Source organism: Astatotilapia calliptera, chromosome 10 (assembly GCF_900246225.1).
Source record: "Astatotilapia calliptera chromosome 10, fAstCal1.2, whole genome shotgun sequence".
Taxonomy (NCBI): Eukaryota; Metazoa; Chordata; class Actinopteri; order Cichliformes; family Cichlidae; genus Astatotilapia; species Astatotilapia calliptera.
This window is the reverse complement of record NC_039311.1, coordinates 32,824,447-32,839,625: the sequence shown is the minus strand read 5'-3', so window position 1 is coordinate 32,839,625 and position 15,179 is coordinate 32,824,447. Positions and strand designations below refer to the sequence as shown.

Genomic DNA, 15,179 nt, shown 5'->3' with positions numbered 1-15,179 from the left:
TCCAGCTGTGGGGCATTGAGTCATAGGCCTTCTTATAATCAATCTAGGCAGTACAAAGGTTGGTCAGTCTGGTCTTGCAGTCTCGGCTGACTGTTCTGTCTACCAGTAGCTGGTGTTTTGCGCCTCTGGTATTCTTACCAATTCCTTTCTGTGTCCTGCTCATGTACTGATCCATGTGCCTGTTCATCTTAGCCGATATGATGCCTGACAGGAGCTTCCATGTGGTACTAAAGCAGGTTATTGGTCGGTAGTTGGAGGAGACCGGTCCCTTCTTGGGGTCCTTGGAGATCAGGACCGTCCGACCTTCGGTTAGCCATTCCGGGTGTCTCTCGTTAACTAGCAGCTGGTTCATTTGTGCTGCCAGACGCTCGTGGAGTGCAGTCAGCTTCTTTAGCCAGTAGGCGCGAACCATGTCTGGCCCTGGTGCTGTCCAACTCTTCATACTGGAGACCCTTTCTTGGATATCTGCCACTGTGATGGTTACTGGACCCTGTTCAGGGAGGTCGCTGTGGTCTGCCCTCAGATCCACTAGCCACTGAGCATTGCCGTTATGGGTTGCGTCCTTCTCCCATATGCTCTTCCAGTATTGCTCCATCTCCAGCCTTGGTGGTGCTGTTCTCTTATTGTTCCCTTGCCACTGAGAGTACACCTTTGCTGGTTCTGTGGAGAACAGCTGGTTTATTCTCCTGCCTTCTATCTCTCTGGTGTACCTCCTCAAGCGGCTGGCCAAGGATGTGAGTCTTTGCTTGGCAGTTTCCAAGGCCTCAGGTATGGACAGCTTGCTGTATTTCTTATGCACCTTCTTTGTCGCACCTTTCTGCAACTCCGTTAGTTGGCTAACCTCCCTCCGTGCTACTTTGATCTTGCCCTCTAGCCTCCTTCTCCATGGAGGGTACTGCCCCTTGTCGCTGTTCAACTTGTAGCCAAGCATCTCACTGATCACTGCTGCCGTATTGTATATCAGCTTGTTATATATATATATGTACATACGTACATACACGTACGTACGTACACGTACGTACGTACGTGTATATATGTACGTACGTGTATATATATACGTATGTACGTACATACGTGTACATACATACGTACGTACGTGTATATACGTACGTACGTGTATATATGTACGTACGTGTATATATATTCGTATGTACGTACATACGTGTACGTACATACGTACGTACATACATACGTACGTGTATATACGTACGTACATATATATATAACAAGCTGATCTACAATACGGCAGCAGTGATCAGTGAGATGCTTGGCTACAAGTTGAACAGCCACAAGGGGCAGTACAGTATATACACATATATACACATATACACACATATATACACACATATACACACATATACACGTATGTATGTACGTACCATAAGACTCATATGTGACGCTCTAGCCAAAGTAATTGTTTGCTAAAATGCATCCACCACAATAGTTTAAGATCTGGGTTAGAGAAATTCTCCTTCAGTGCAATGTGGCTGTGGTGGCACCATCATTGAGCAAAAAAACTAAGCAGTATGACAGTAACCATGTAGTGACTGTCAGCAGTGATGCTCACGTAATCATTCTTGTCTGCTACAGAATTTACAGAAAGTCATACATCATATTATTTTTGCCTGTCTTGCCATGTTCTTTGTTCAGAGCGCTCTTAAAAGGTTTCTGACAATTAAGAATGTCCTTACCTGATTTTAAGGGACATCAAGAAAAATGAACATAATACTTCAGTACTACAGTGTTTGTCTCTTCAATTTCATGTTGATTTTAAAGTCCTATTAAAGACTAATCTGGCTTATAATGAAACATTAAATACCCTTGCTCCATTGTCCATTAAGCACTGGTCACTGAGCTCCATGAATGGGGCTTCACTAGATTCCTAATAGATAGATAGAGAGTGTAATAAGAAATGTTTATGAATAAGTACAGTGCAAGTGTCCATGAATGTTAACAGCACAGTTAACATTCAATCAGGATTTTTACCAATGGCAGCATCTTGCAGAGAAGAGGGAGTCTTGTCTTGTTTCTCTTTGTTCCTGTGTATATGTGTGTGTGTGTGTGTATATGTGTGTGTGTGTGTGTGTGTGTGTGTGTGTGTGTGTATGTATATACACGTACGTACGTGTATATGTACGTACACATACACACACACACTAGAGCGTCACATATGAGTCTTATGGTATCATAGTCACAATGTGTATTCATATTAATTTTAGGCACTTTAACTGCTGTGTCGCTTGAACTTGTGCAGTATTTAACTTTAAGGTGTTTTAAAGAAAACTACACTATACATCAGCGGTCTCCAACCTTTTTTGCGCCACGCACCGGTTTATGCCCGACAATATTTTCACAGACCGGCCTTTAAGGTGTCGCGGATAAATACAACAAAATAAAACCAGTACCGGTACCGAAAAAAAGAAGATTTATTCATAACACACGTGAAAAGACCCAGGAAAACCGAGTAAACGATAAAAACGATAACAAAATAACGCTGAAAACCGATAAAACCCTGAAAACTATACATTTCACACCTGAGCCTCAACTCTCGCGACCCGGTACCAAACGACTCACGGACCGGTACCGGTCTGAGGCCCGAGGGTTGGGGACCGCTGCTATACATTACTTAATAATAAAATATACTGTAAGTATCCAAGCTTTTCATTTTTTTGCAAACTGTATTATAAATTAAGATCTTTAACATTTATTTATTTACTTCAAATTATTTATTATTGTTAACAAGTTCAGATCTTTAAGATGTAGGGAAAGTCTTCAGGAAAAGCAGTGAAGACTAAAGTTTTCTCCATTCGTACTTGTTTGTGCTTGTTAAGTGTGCCTATGCCAAGAGGCACACTTATTACTATTCCTCGGATTTATTATTATTATTATTATTCTTCATCTTCCGCCTAAATTTCGGCGCTTAACTTGTATGTAACTTGCGTGTAACTTGCCCCAAAGCCGCGCTACCCAGCTAGCGCCGCATGGCAGCTAGCTGGGTAGCCTGTGTATGATCACATACACACTTGTCTGACGCCCAGGCCGGGCTGGCTGACACCCAGGCCGGCTCACGCTCTCGTTTCACCCCCTAGTCTTTCGTGATGACTCTTGGTTGGGTGCTGGATTTATTTTTCATTTATATGGGCTGGTGATTCATTTATTCATTTTAGTAACGGTAAAAACAGTGAAAGGTGGTGGATTGTCCAGATGCTGTTCGATGTGGAAAAAGTAACTCAGTTGTTAGGTGGTGGCTACGGCGGAGCTACAACAGAGGGCAGCTAGCCACCAGTGTATGACAGAAAGGAGATGGGGAAAAAGAGAGATGCGAGGCAGCCGCCAAGCGACTGGGCCTGGCTTACACCGAGAGCGGTTCTCTGTCTCGTTTCACCCCCCCTCCCTCTCTCTCACGCCATTCTTTTTAAGTATGGTTGTGTTCTCATTGTTGTTGATTTTAACATACTCACTTGCTGTAAGGATGACCCATTTGCTAAAGACTTCCTTGCCTTAACGGACTCTTTTAACCTGGCTCAGTGGGTTAATGACCCAACCCATGTTAAAGGACATACTTTGGACTTGGTTTTCTCATGTGGTCTGGACATTTGTATCAAGGATATAAGTGCTGCTGGGATCTCGGATCATTGCCCAGTTATTTTTGATACTGGCTTATGCACTAATGAACTACATCCTGTGGCTCCCTTTCGCCCGCTACGTGTAATTAATGTTGAAGCGATGTCAAACTTCTCTATGTCTTTCTTGGATTCTGCATCTGTCACTCCCGACTGTTGTTCTTTGCGTTCGGTTGATGACTGTGCTAATACCTTGTTATCGTTATTTTCTTCTATCCTTGATACTGTTGCCCCCATTAAGATGAAGCGCCCCAGAACCTACTCTTGGTGTTGGCTTAACGACACTACGCGCGCTCTACGTCGCGTGTGTTGGCGTGCTGAGAGAAGGTGGGAAAAAGATAAGCTTCAGGTTTCTCACGACATGCTTCAGCCTCTTTTTTTTTTCTTTTTTTTTTTCCTTTTCTTTTTTCTTTCTTCTTTTCTTTTTAATAAGCCTAGGCTGCATGAGGCTTCCCATGATCGTTTCTTCTTCACTCATGTATTTACACACCCCTCTGCATTTAATCATTAGTTATTATTCATCTCTGGCTCTCTTCCACTCTGTGTTTTTTGTCCGCCCTTCTTTAAACCCTTCTTTTTTTTTTCTTTTTTTTTTATAATTATGAATTTATTTTATTTTCAGTTGCAAACGGGACAGACATAACTGTGGGATAGGACAGGGGGAAAGAATGAAAGAAAACCAAAGGGGAGAAGAGACGGTGAGAAAGGGGGGAAGAGAGAAAAAACAAAAAACAAAAAAAAAACTCCTGGGTCACCTGTATGGAGAAAAAAAAAAACAGAGGAGACAGCAAACAACAAAGAGCAACATAATAATAGAAAAAAAAAGCACCATCACAATAAACTAGCTAGCCATAGATATCAATAGTTACTAAATAATAAACGATATTGTGCAACACTCAAGATAGACAGTGCACAGTGTGCTTTGAGGCAGCAGCCAAGAAAGCTGTAGTCCGCGTCTGTGAATATGTGTACACCTGTGTGCATACCTGTGTGGATCAGCATGCTTGCATTCCAAAGGTTTCTCCATGTAAAGATCTGCTAGGGAGTGTGGGGAGCCACAGCCCCGTCCTTTATGGTATCAAGCAGGTATGGAGGAGATCAAAACTCCAGACATCCAGAGGCCCCCAGAACACAAGAGACCAAGGAAGACCAACAGAGGGGCAGCTGCGCCACTGTCCCAGAAAGAGCTGAGGAGAGTCCCAGATGAGGGCTCATTCAGCAGCCGCGGAGCAGAAGCCAGGGGGAGTTGCAGTGACGCGCCCGCGAGCTCCGCCGGCAGCCAGCTGTGCCTGAGTGACCGAGCCCCAGGCCGAGAGGCCGGGGGCACCCCACCTCCGAAATGGCCCGAGCGAGCCCCAATAAGCGGCTGCGAAGGAGTGAGCCGGTGTGTACCTGGACGCCCATCCCCGGACACAAAGAACCACCAACGCACCGATGTCTGAGGGGGTCCGCCACTGGCAGGGGAAGTGGTGGTAGGGGGAGATAGGCCTCCAAACCTTGGAGGGCCTGAGATGTCCCCAGAGAGGTGGCGCCTGACACCCAACCTGACATATAGACACAGACATACAGGCACACACAGATACAAACATCCATTCCCACCCTCATGCTCTCATATGCACTTACTCCACACTCAACCAACGTGGAGACAGACATAAAGAGACGTTGTACACACGATCACACTCCCCAAGCGTACTCTACAAACCGGGTCTAGGTGCCCCCGCCCCTGGAGGGGGGAACTGCACCCAGACCCAGGTGGTGTTTCCCTTTTCCCTGCGGTGGGGAGAGGCAGACCGCCCCGACTCCGCAGCAGCAGGAAGGCTCCACACTCCAGACCGCAGTCGGACGGCCAACTCCTCCTCCTAGTCCTAGCCCCCCTGCTCCAGCAGGTCGCAGAGAACGGGGGTGAGAGAAGACTCCGAACCTCCCTCCACCCGCTCATTGTAATGTTGATGCATGTGTGTTCTAAGGTGCATTTAAAACCCAGGAGGGCTTGGAGCTACCTGCCAGAGAGCAGCAGGTAAGCGCATGGTCCCTCCTGCTAGCCCTCAATGTCTACGTGTATTTAAAATTGAGAGGTGGGCAACGATGCCAGGGGTGAGGTGTACACCCTGATGGTACTTAGGACTCCGTGTATCGTGCCCACCCCCAAGATCCTATATGTATGTGTAATGAGAGTGTGAGTAATGTGAATGTCTAAGTTGTGGGATAAAATTGAGGCAGAGGCAGCCAGAAGGGGACAGGGGGGGGGGGGGGGGGGGTAGCCTCTTCTGCACCCTGGTGACATACCCCTACTCCAAGGCCCTGCATGTGTGGGTGGTTGTGGTGGAGCGGGAAGAGGGAGGCAGCTGGAGATGGGGAGGGAAGGAAGGGATTTAAGGGGGATTTAAGAGTAAGAAAATGTGCCGCACTTGGTGGTGTTTGTAATTCAACTTGACTGAGGTTAAATTTCTTTTTTATTATGGATTTAATTTGTTGATATTCTAAAAACCTTTTCTTGTTGATCCCATATTGTGCAACTAGTATGTCAAATGGGATAAATTCTGTTCCCTCCAATATATGTTCTAAGTGTTTAATTCAGCCTCTTAAAATTCCAAAGTTTTTTTGTTTTTTTTTTCTGCTCTTGCTCTTGACGAAGGCGGTCGCACTTTTCTCCTCTCCTCCTCTCCCTTAGCGCTTAGCCTCTTATGTCCTTGTCTAGTCTCGTGTTTTTTGTATTGCTTTTCCCTGGAACACTCTCTCACAGTCTGTTTCTCTCTCTCTCCTTCTCTTTATTCACAAACAAGTGATGTATTCTCTCCACCTGTATAAGCGACACCACAGCGTACACCCCTAGTTATACACACACATCTATGGGCGCACTAAGGTTTGTTACATGGAATATAAATGGAGCTGGCTCCAGAGAAAAGAGGTTAAAAATATTTAACCAACTCAAATAACTACAGGCAGATGTTGTCCTTTTACAAGAGACCCACAGACCTCTTAGAGGTTCGAATGAACTTAAAACACCTGAGTTTCCTAATGTGTTCTCAGCTTGTTATAATTCTAGACAAAGGGGAGTAGCAATTTTAATACATAAAAATATTAATTTCACAGTACTCGATACAGTTATAGATCCAGAGGGCAGATTCTTAATCATTAAACTATCTATACTTGATAAAAAGCTATGTATTGCAAGTGTATATGGTCCAGATGTTGATGATCCCTCATTCTTTCACGGTTTTTTCAGTGCACTCTCTGAACACTTAGATGGCACACTCATTCTTGGCGGCGACCTCAACCTTGGACAAAATGAAGACATGGATAGGCTCAATACAGCGGGAACTCAGCACAATTGGCAGTCCACAAATATAATCAAACAGTATATGAGCGACTTTGGCCTTTGCAATGCATGGCGCTCCCTTCACCCCACCAGTAAGGAATATACTTTTTTCTCACATGTCCATCACTTCTACTCTCGTCTGAATTATTTTCTGGTCAGCAGCTCACTGCTGAGCGACATTTCAGACACTGAGATTCACCCTATAGCTGTCAGCGATCATGCTCCTGTATCTTTAACACTAATGCACAAGAATAATACTACGCCAAGAAAAAACTGGAGATTTCATATATCACTACTTAAAGATGAAGACTTTATTAAATATTTTAAAAAAGAGTGGACTTCATATTTGGACTATAATGACACTCCCGAAACATCAGCTTCTGTTCTATGGGAAGCAGGGAAAGCTGTGATGAGAGGTAAAATAATTTCTTTCTCATCACATAAAAAGAAAGAAGAAAACAAAAATATTCAGGAATTAGAAAAAACATCGAATCACTAGAAGAAGCCTACGCGTCCCACCAAGATCAGGAAACATTCCCAAAACATTCCCCAAACTGTACCGATACTTTGTCGACACCGTTTTGCTGTTTTGCTCCATACTGACACCTGCTGGACCTTAAATATCATTGCAGGCAACTTACTTGAGACTCACAACAGACACGGATTCAATGACCTGGTCATACTTGTACACTGTAAGGTATTGTACTTTCTATGGAATCATTTTATATCTTTTATATCTGCAAATATTGTGAATGACATTAAGTGAAATGTATTGTGAATATAATATTACCCATTTAAATGTAATTGATTTAGAGTTTATAAATTTCTATTCAGAAAAATAAGTTTATTCAATGTTTTTGCATTAGGTCTACTGCGTTTTTTTTTTTTGACACCATTTCCCCAGCTTTGGAGAACTCAGTGGCACAGATGAAGCTGGGGAACACAAAAGCTGTAAAGCCAGGTGGAAAAGGTTTGGATAAGATGTCTTCCTATTCCCCCAGTACGTGAAAGGATCCTCTGGTCTTGGAATGTTTCTCTCCACAATACTAAGGGGTTGACAGTCCTTTATTATAAAATTCAGGACTGCCAGAAGCTTGATACATGCGTTGGTGTGTCAGTGTTGGACCCATCACTAGTATACACCTAGTGTTTTGCTTGAGCCAGTTAACACTGAGCCAGTTTGTATTTCGCTGCTGACAGATACTATGCTTTCCTTCTACGGACTGTTTTGTTTCCATGTCAAATTGGAATATTCAGAAACATTGCATTTCTGTGCTAGACAGTGTGGGTCAGGATCTCGTTGCTGAACCCAGTGTTTTCTGTGACCTAAATGTTTCTGAGCACTATACAGATGTCAGTGAATCTGGTGTGTGTGTGAGGCTGACCAACAAGCTAGCGAAATTATCACTTCAGATCTTCGAAGTGACTTTCATGTTTTCACATATGTGGACTATGTAGTTCCTGGTACTTACCCTGCTAGCCATCCTGTTCCCATGGACTGTTTAATTTCCCAGTCAGATCCTATTAACGTTGTTCAGCTCACACCACAGGAGAGTATTGTTGATGTTGCCTAACCTGTGTATGGTGCAGCCTCTTAACCAGTAGATACTGAGGCTGCCTGTGTTAAGTCTCCAGCTTCTATAACCATGCATGGGTTGAAGAGTACAAGCCCAGAGTCTGTCTATTCTGAGACTGCTTCTGTTTTTCCTAGTGGACTGTTTCAAACTGTACATTCGGTGCCTGCTAAGGTTATGAGCAACAAGATTTTGTCTGCTATACATAGACTGGCAAAAGAATTTGGTTTGGGCACTGCAGAGTTGGTTGACAAGGTTAACTTTTCTGTTCCCCAGTCATGTCAGTTTAACTCTGTGCACCATGCTTTTCAGCCAGTTGTCCTGGTCCCTGTGTGTACTACGTCTCTGGCTGCTTCACACCCTGTATATGGGGGTTCAGGAGAACCACTCCAGCTGTTCCTCGTCTCTGCTGGAGGGTCCGAGGCGCCTCCGTCTGGTCCTGCCTCGTCTGGTCCTGCCTCGTCTGTGAGTCGCCGCCGTCTTCTGCGCAGCCACTTTTCATGTAGCTTAAGCATATTCAATAATCAAGCCTGCTCATGCTCTCCAAAGTTTACACAACACAGCTCATCAATACTAGCTCCAATAAACTTACAAACAGAATTTTATAGAAAAACATGACTGTTAAATATGACTGCCTCCACTTAATCTTCCTAAACAATGTGGCCTCCCAAACACAATACACAGCAAACATCAAATCACCACAAACAACCAAACTTATCAGCAATTAACTCCAAAATTTTAGGAACTGGGGTTTTGAAAAGTGGTAGTCAGGTAATTCAGAACCACCCTAACAAAAATTTAAAGCCGTATGCATTATTACCTTACACTACATGTGAGAAGAAGGATTACATCAGCGCTTAATGAGCTGGTAAATTTGCTGACGTGTTGCATCTTGTGAAGAGGCTTCAAGGACAAACATTATAAATTGTAAGTGAATTCAAGAAAACACTGCAGAACAGCTCTGCCCACATCACAACAAATACTAACAATAGGATGCTAACACTGCACAGATTTACTGTACTTGCATTCTGCAGTCATTTTCTCTTACATTGGTGTGATTGTAGCTGCCAGGTCAGCCTCCACAGACAAAGCCTTGGCCTTTAAAGCTCGTAACACACTGCTCTTGAATCTGATGCAGCTGTTCCTCAGCCTCTCCTCAACTATTTACTACCCATTACTCGTGCCTCTTTTAATGATTGTTACAAGGATAGTACTTGTTTACTGTACTTGCATTTTGTTTTGTGTTTCTTGTAAATATTGGGCATTATACTTTTGTATTTCAGTGATTTTAACAGCTTAATATTTCAGGTCTTACATTTTCTCTTCAATGACAAGCACATCACAGACTCTCACTAACATCACAGTCCAGTCTCCAGGGTTAGCAGAACGAGTCATGATTTCTACTCTGACAACACTTCCGACCTGTGTGTTTCTTTTCATCAATGGCATCATGTTGTTCACTTTGAGGAGTAAACCTGTTTTTCGTGAGACCTGCCGTTATATTCTTCTGTATAACCTGCTTTTTGCGGACACTGTGCAGCTGGCACAGAGTCAGATTCATTTTCTTCTTGCAGTTCTTAGAATAACAGTGTCATATCCTGTATGTACTTTTCTTGTCAACTTCACTCATCTCACATCTGTGATATCTCCTCTCACGCTGGTTGTGATGCCTCTTGAGAGATATGTTGCTGTGTGCTACCCACTGAGACATGCAACCATCATCACCATCAGAAACACAGGGGCAGCTATCACTGTGATTTGGGCCATCAGTTTTTTAAACATTATTATTCGCACTCTGTTGTTTTTATCACTATTTGAAGAGTTGGGTGATTTAGAGGTGAAAGGCTTTTGTGGTGACATCGCTATTCTGCTCGGGACAAAGTCTGATCGTTTTGACAAAGCTTTCACTTGTATTGTGGTTGTGGCTGCTGGTGTGGCAGTCATTTTCTCTTACATTGGTGTGATTGTAGCAGCCAGGTCAGCCTCCACAGACAAAGCCTTGGCCTTTAAAGCTCGTAACACACTGCTCTTGAATCTGATGCAGCTGTTCCTCAGCCTCTCCTCAACTATTTACTATCCATTACTCGTGCCTCTTTTAATGATTGTTACAAGGATAGTACTTGTTCGCATTCAGAATGTTTTTTATCTTCTCTTTATTATCGTACCCAGGTGTCTGACTTCTCTCATTTATGGACTAAGAGATCAGACTATCAGACCTGTCCTCATATATCATCTGTGCTGTCGATTGAAATGCCCAGTGGCAGAAGACAAGGGATGACATGTTTAGTTTGCATGGAGGCCTTTGTTGGTCTGCATATTTTAGTCTCGTGATTTAAAGCAACAGTTTTCATTTTTTCAAACAACAAATGAACGATAGGTATTATTGTTCAACGAAGCATAGATAGCTGTAGCCATTTTTTACCACATTTTCCAAGTCTGCTTGAGGCGCTTACCGAATCAGAATACTTTATTGATCCCTAGGGGAAATTCTTTATCATTACAGTGCTCCATTATAAACAAACAGTAAAAAGACAGTAAAAAAAGACTAGAGATGGCACGATACCACTTTTTTATGTCCGATACCGATATCATAAATTTGGATATCTGCCGATACCGATATGAATCCGATATAGTGTTTTTTAATCAACAAAACTGTTTTTTAAATATCTTGCTGCATTTTGCATTTTGTATAAGTTCATACTCAAGTTTAAAACAAAAACTACACTAAAGCTATTCTGTTATACCTGTATGCAAAAAAAATATTTCATAGTTCAGCAATACTGATCAATCTAATAAACTTAAACCTACACCATCCTCCCTATTCTGGTATTTTAAAGAGTACTTAGCGTAAATATTAAGCAACCTAACTAATAGGGTTCCAACTCCCAGCAACAACAAACATAAATAAATAAAAAATAAGGAACCACCCCTCACGCTCCACCTCATGATGCTTAATCGACGTAATCAACCTTAATTTGATGCAGTGTGAAAAAAAATGCACAGAAATCAATTATTTTTCAAGAAATATTAAATAGATTCAACATCTTTCTTCAGCAAAATTGCAGACTGCACAGATGGTACCTTCCCAAAGGAAAATGTACTATAGCTTACTAGGGTATATATATTAGACTTAATAGTTACTATATAAGATAAGATAAGATAAGATAGAACTTTATTAATCCCTCGGGTGGGTTCCTCTGGGAAATTCGACTTCCAAAAAACACAGCAACGACCGAAGTTACAGTTACAGAATTGTTGTAATATATATATATATACACACACACACACACACACACACACACACACACACACACACACACACACACACACACACACACACACACACACACACACACACACACACACACATATAAATACAGAGACAAATATAAATAAAATATACGAAGGGGATAAATAGAATAAATAGGAATAAAAAATAAAAATACAAGTGAATTGCACATTTCAAGTATTGAGTCTATTGCACTGTTGACTATTTACAAAAGTATTGCACAAGGTATTGCACAGTGAGGTGCAGAGGCACTACAGCTTAGTTGTTCCCCCCTCCTTTGTCCTCCTGTTTCCCCTCCCTCTCCCCTCCAGAGAGGAGTTAAACAGTCTGATGGCGTGTGGGACAAAGGAGTTTTTAAGTCTGTTAGTTCTTGTCTTGGGAGAAGCAACCTGTCACTGAACAGACTCTTCTGATTGTTTATGGCTGTGTGCAGAGGATGCCCAGCATTGTTCATAATGTCCATCAGTTTCTTTAGTGTCCTTTTCTCTGCCACTGTCACCAGAGTGTCCAGCTTCATGCCGACCACAGAGCTAGCCTTCCTGATCAGTTTCTCCAGCCTGGATGAGTCCTTCTTTGCTGTGCTGCTCCCCCAGCACACCACAGCATAGAAAAGTACTCCAGCAACCACCGACTGGTAAAACATCCTCAGGAGCTTCCTGCAGATGTTAAAAGACCTCAGCCTCCTGAGGAAGTACAGTCGGCTTTGGGCTTTTTTATACAGGTGCTCTGTGTTGCATGACCAGTCCAGTTTATTGTCCACCCACAGCCCGAGGTACTTGTACTTGTTGACCACCTCCACCTCCTCCCCCTCTATCTGAACCGGCAGTGGACCTTCTCTGGACCTCCCGAAGTCCACAACCAGTTCCTTGGTCTTTGAGGTGTTGAGTTGCAGGTGGTTTGTGTGACTCCATGCGACAAAGTTCCTCACCAGACTTCTGTACTCCTCTTCCTGATCATCCCAGATACACCCCATGATGGCTGTGTCGTCTGCAAACTTCTGAATGTGGCATAATTCAGAGTTGTAGCAGAAGTCAGAGGTGTACAGGGTGAAGAGAAGAGGGGACAGCACAGTTCCCTGTGGTGCTCCTGTGCTGCTGACCACTGTGTCAGACGTGATGTCCTTCAGCCTGACGTACTGTGGTCTGTCGGTGAGGTAGTCGGAGATCCAAGCCACCAGGCAGGGGTCCACCTCCATCCTGTTCAGTTTTTCCTGAAGCATACAGGGCCGGATGGTATTAAAGGCACTGGAAAAGTCAAGAAACAGGATCCTGACCGTGCCTTTTCCCCCATCCAGGTGTGAGTGGGCTCTGTGTAGGAGGTACAGGATGGCATCCTCCACTCCGACACCCGCCTTGTATGCAAACTGTAGTGGGTCCTGGGCATGTTGTACCTGTGGTCGGAGGAGGTTGAGGAAGAGCCGCTCTAGAGTCTTCATAAGATGTGACGTCAGTGCCACCGGTCGGAAGTCATTCAGCTCATTGGGCCGGTTCTTTTTGGGGACCGGGACGATGCAGGATGTCTTCCATAGGGCGGGCACTCTCCCCAGTCGCAGACTGAGGTTGAAGACTCGTTGTAGCGGCTCCCCAAGTTCAGCAGCACACGCCTTTAGCATCCTAGGACACACCTTGTCTGGGCCTGCTGCCTTTCTGGGGCGAAGCTTCCTCAGTTGTCTCCTGACCTGATCCACTGTGACACTGGGAGATGTTTGGGAGGAGGGGAGGGGGGGGAGATGTCTTGCTGCTGAGAGAGGGATTGGAGGAGGGGGGTGTCATGGTGTCAGGAAGGGGGGGAAGCGAGGGAGGCAGGAGAGTGGGGAGAGGACTCTGTAGTGAAGGTGAGGGTGGGGGTGGGGGGGTTGTGGGCTGGTCAAACCTGTAGAAGAAGTTGTTGAGTTCGTTTGCCTTCTCCACAGCCCCCCCACTGTGCTTTTCTTGGTGTTGTGGCCTGTGATGGTTTTCACACCATTCCAGACCTCCCTCATATTGTTCCTCTCCAACTTCTGCTCCACCTTCCTCCTGTAGGTGTCCTTTGCTTCCCTCAGGCAGCGTTTCACCTCCCGCTGTGCTGCTTTCATCTCCTCCTTCACTTTGCTCCTGAAAGCCTTCTTCTTCATGTTGAGGACAGCTTTGACTTCCTGTGTTACCCACGGTTTGTTATTAGGATAACACCGTACCGTCTTAGCAGGGGCGACTGTGTCCACACAAAAGTTGAGGTAGTCTGTAAGACAGTGTGTATACAGTAATTGACTTCTATTCATTTTACATCAAATTAAAACTTTGGGTGTCAGATAATTATTTATTAAAAGTTCGACATTTTAAATGAGAATAAGAAAGAAAAGTATGTCTTTGTGCCCCCTTTTCCCTGTTAATGCCCTATCGGCCCCCCTGGCTAAACTTTGCTAGATCCGCCCCTGCACAGTTACCAGCGTCAGCTACGTAGAAAAAGATCCTGGAGTAGAAAGTAATATTAAATACATTCTAACAACAGCTGATCAAGCTTAAACGCGCTGCTGTTGTTCAGCCGCTGGTTTCCTCTTTCTGGTGCAAAGTGGGCCAAAAACAAACAAGAGACATGGACTCGCGACAGAAAAGCTGATCAGCTGATCAGTTTCACGATTGAAGTAGCAGCCAGAGAGGAGAGGCAGTCGCTTGTTAAGCTTAACGCAGGAATGCTTTACAAACATTCAGAGATGGACTTACACACTTGCTTTACTTCTCTCGGGATAACTTTGTCGGAGATGAAATGCCGGGTTGCTAGCAAAGCTCTGCATGCTATCCAGACCACCGACAGGCCCCGCATGCCACAGCCGCTCTATCACGTGATGCATACTGCTCCGACGTGCTAACGTTCTGAAGTGAGTTACGGCGTGTTGCAAGTTTTGTGAGGTGCTTTCGTGATATTTAATGGATCGGATTACATTTTTTATTTTTCTCCGATATCCGATCCAGTAATTTAGGTCAGTATCGGACCGATACCGATACGTAATATCGGATCGGTCCAGCTCTAAAAAAGACAGACAATACACAACTAAGAATAGCACCATATATACATGCATATATATCCATAAAGTCACTTATTAATAAATGGTTGAAAAGGGAAGAACATGTCCAAAAAGGGTGTAGCTGTTGCAGTATACAGTGTGTTAAGTGGATGAGTTGCACAGGCAGGAAAGATTTCCTGTGTCGTTCAGTGGTGCATCATGGGTAATCTCAGTCTCTCACTGAACGAGCTCCTGTGACTGACCAGCATGTCATGGAGTGGGTGGGAGGTGTTATCCAACATTGTCTTTATCTTGGACAGCATCCACCTCTCCGACACCACCTTGAAGGAGTCCAGCTCCATCCCCACAACATTGCTGGCCTTACGGATCAGTG

The 15,179-nt window shown here is 44.0% G+C and overlaps 1 protein-coding gene across 1 annotated transcript; it reads left to right on the top strand.

The window, feature by feature from the left end:
• Positions 1-770: 770 nt before the first annotated feature.
• Positions 771-10,794, top strand: LOC113030183 (odorant receptor 131-2-like). Its single transcript, XM_026181354.1, has 2 exons — positions 771-784; positions 9,852-10,794. The coding sequence occupies exons 1-2, from the start codon at positions 771-773 to the stop codon at positions 10,792-10,794; spliced, it is 957 nt and encodes a 318-aa protein (XP_026037139.1).
• The last annotated feature ends 4,385 nt before the right edge of the window (positions 10,795-15,179 follow it).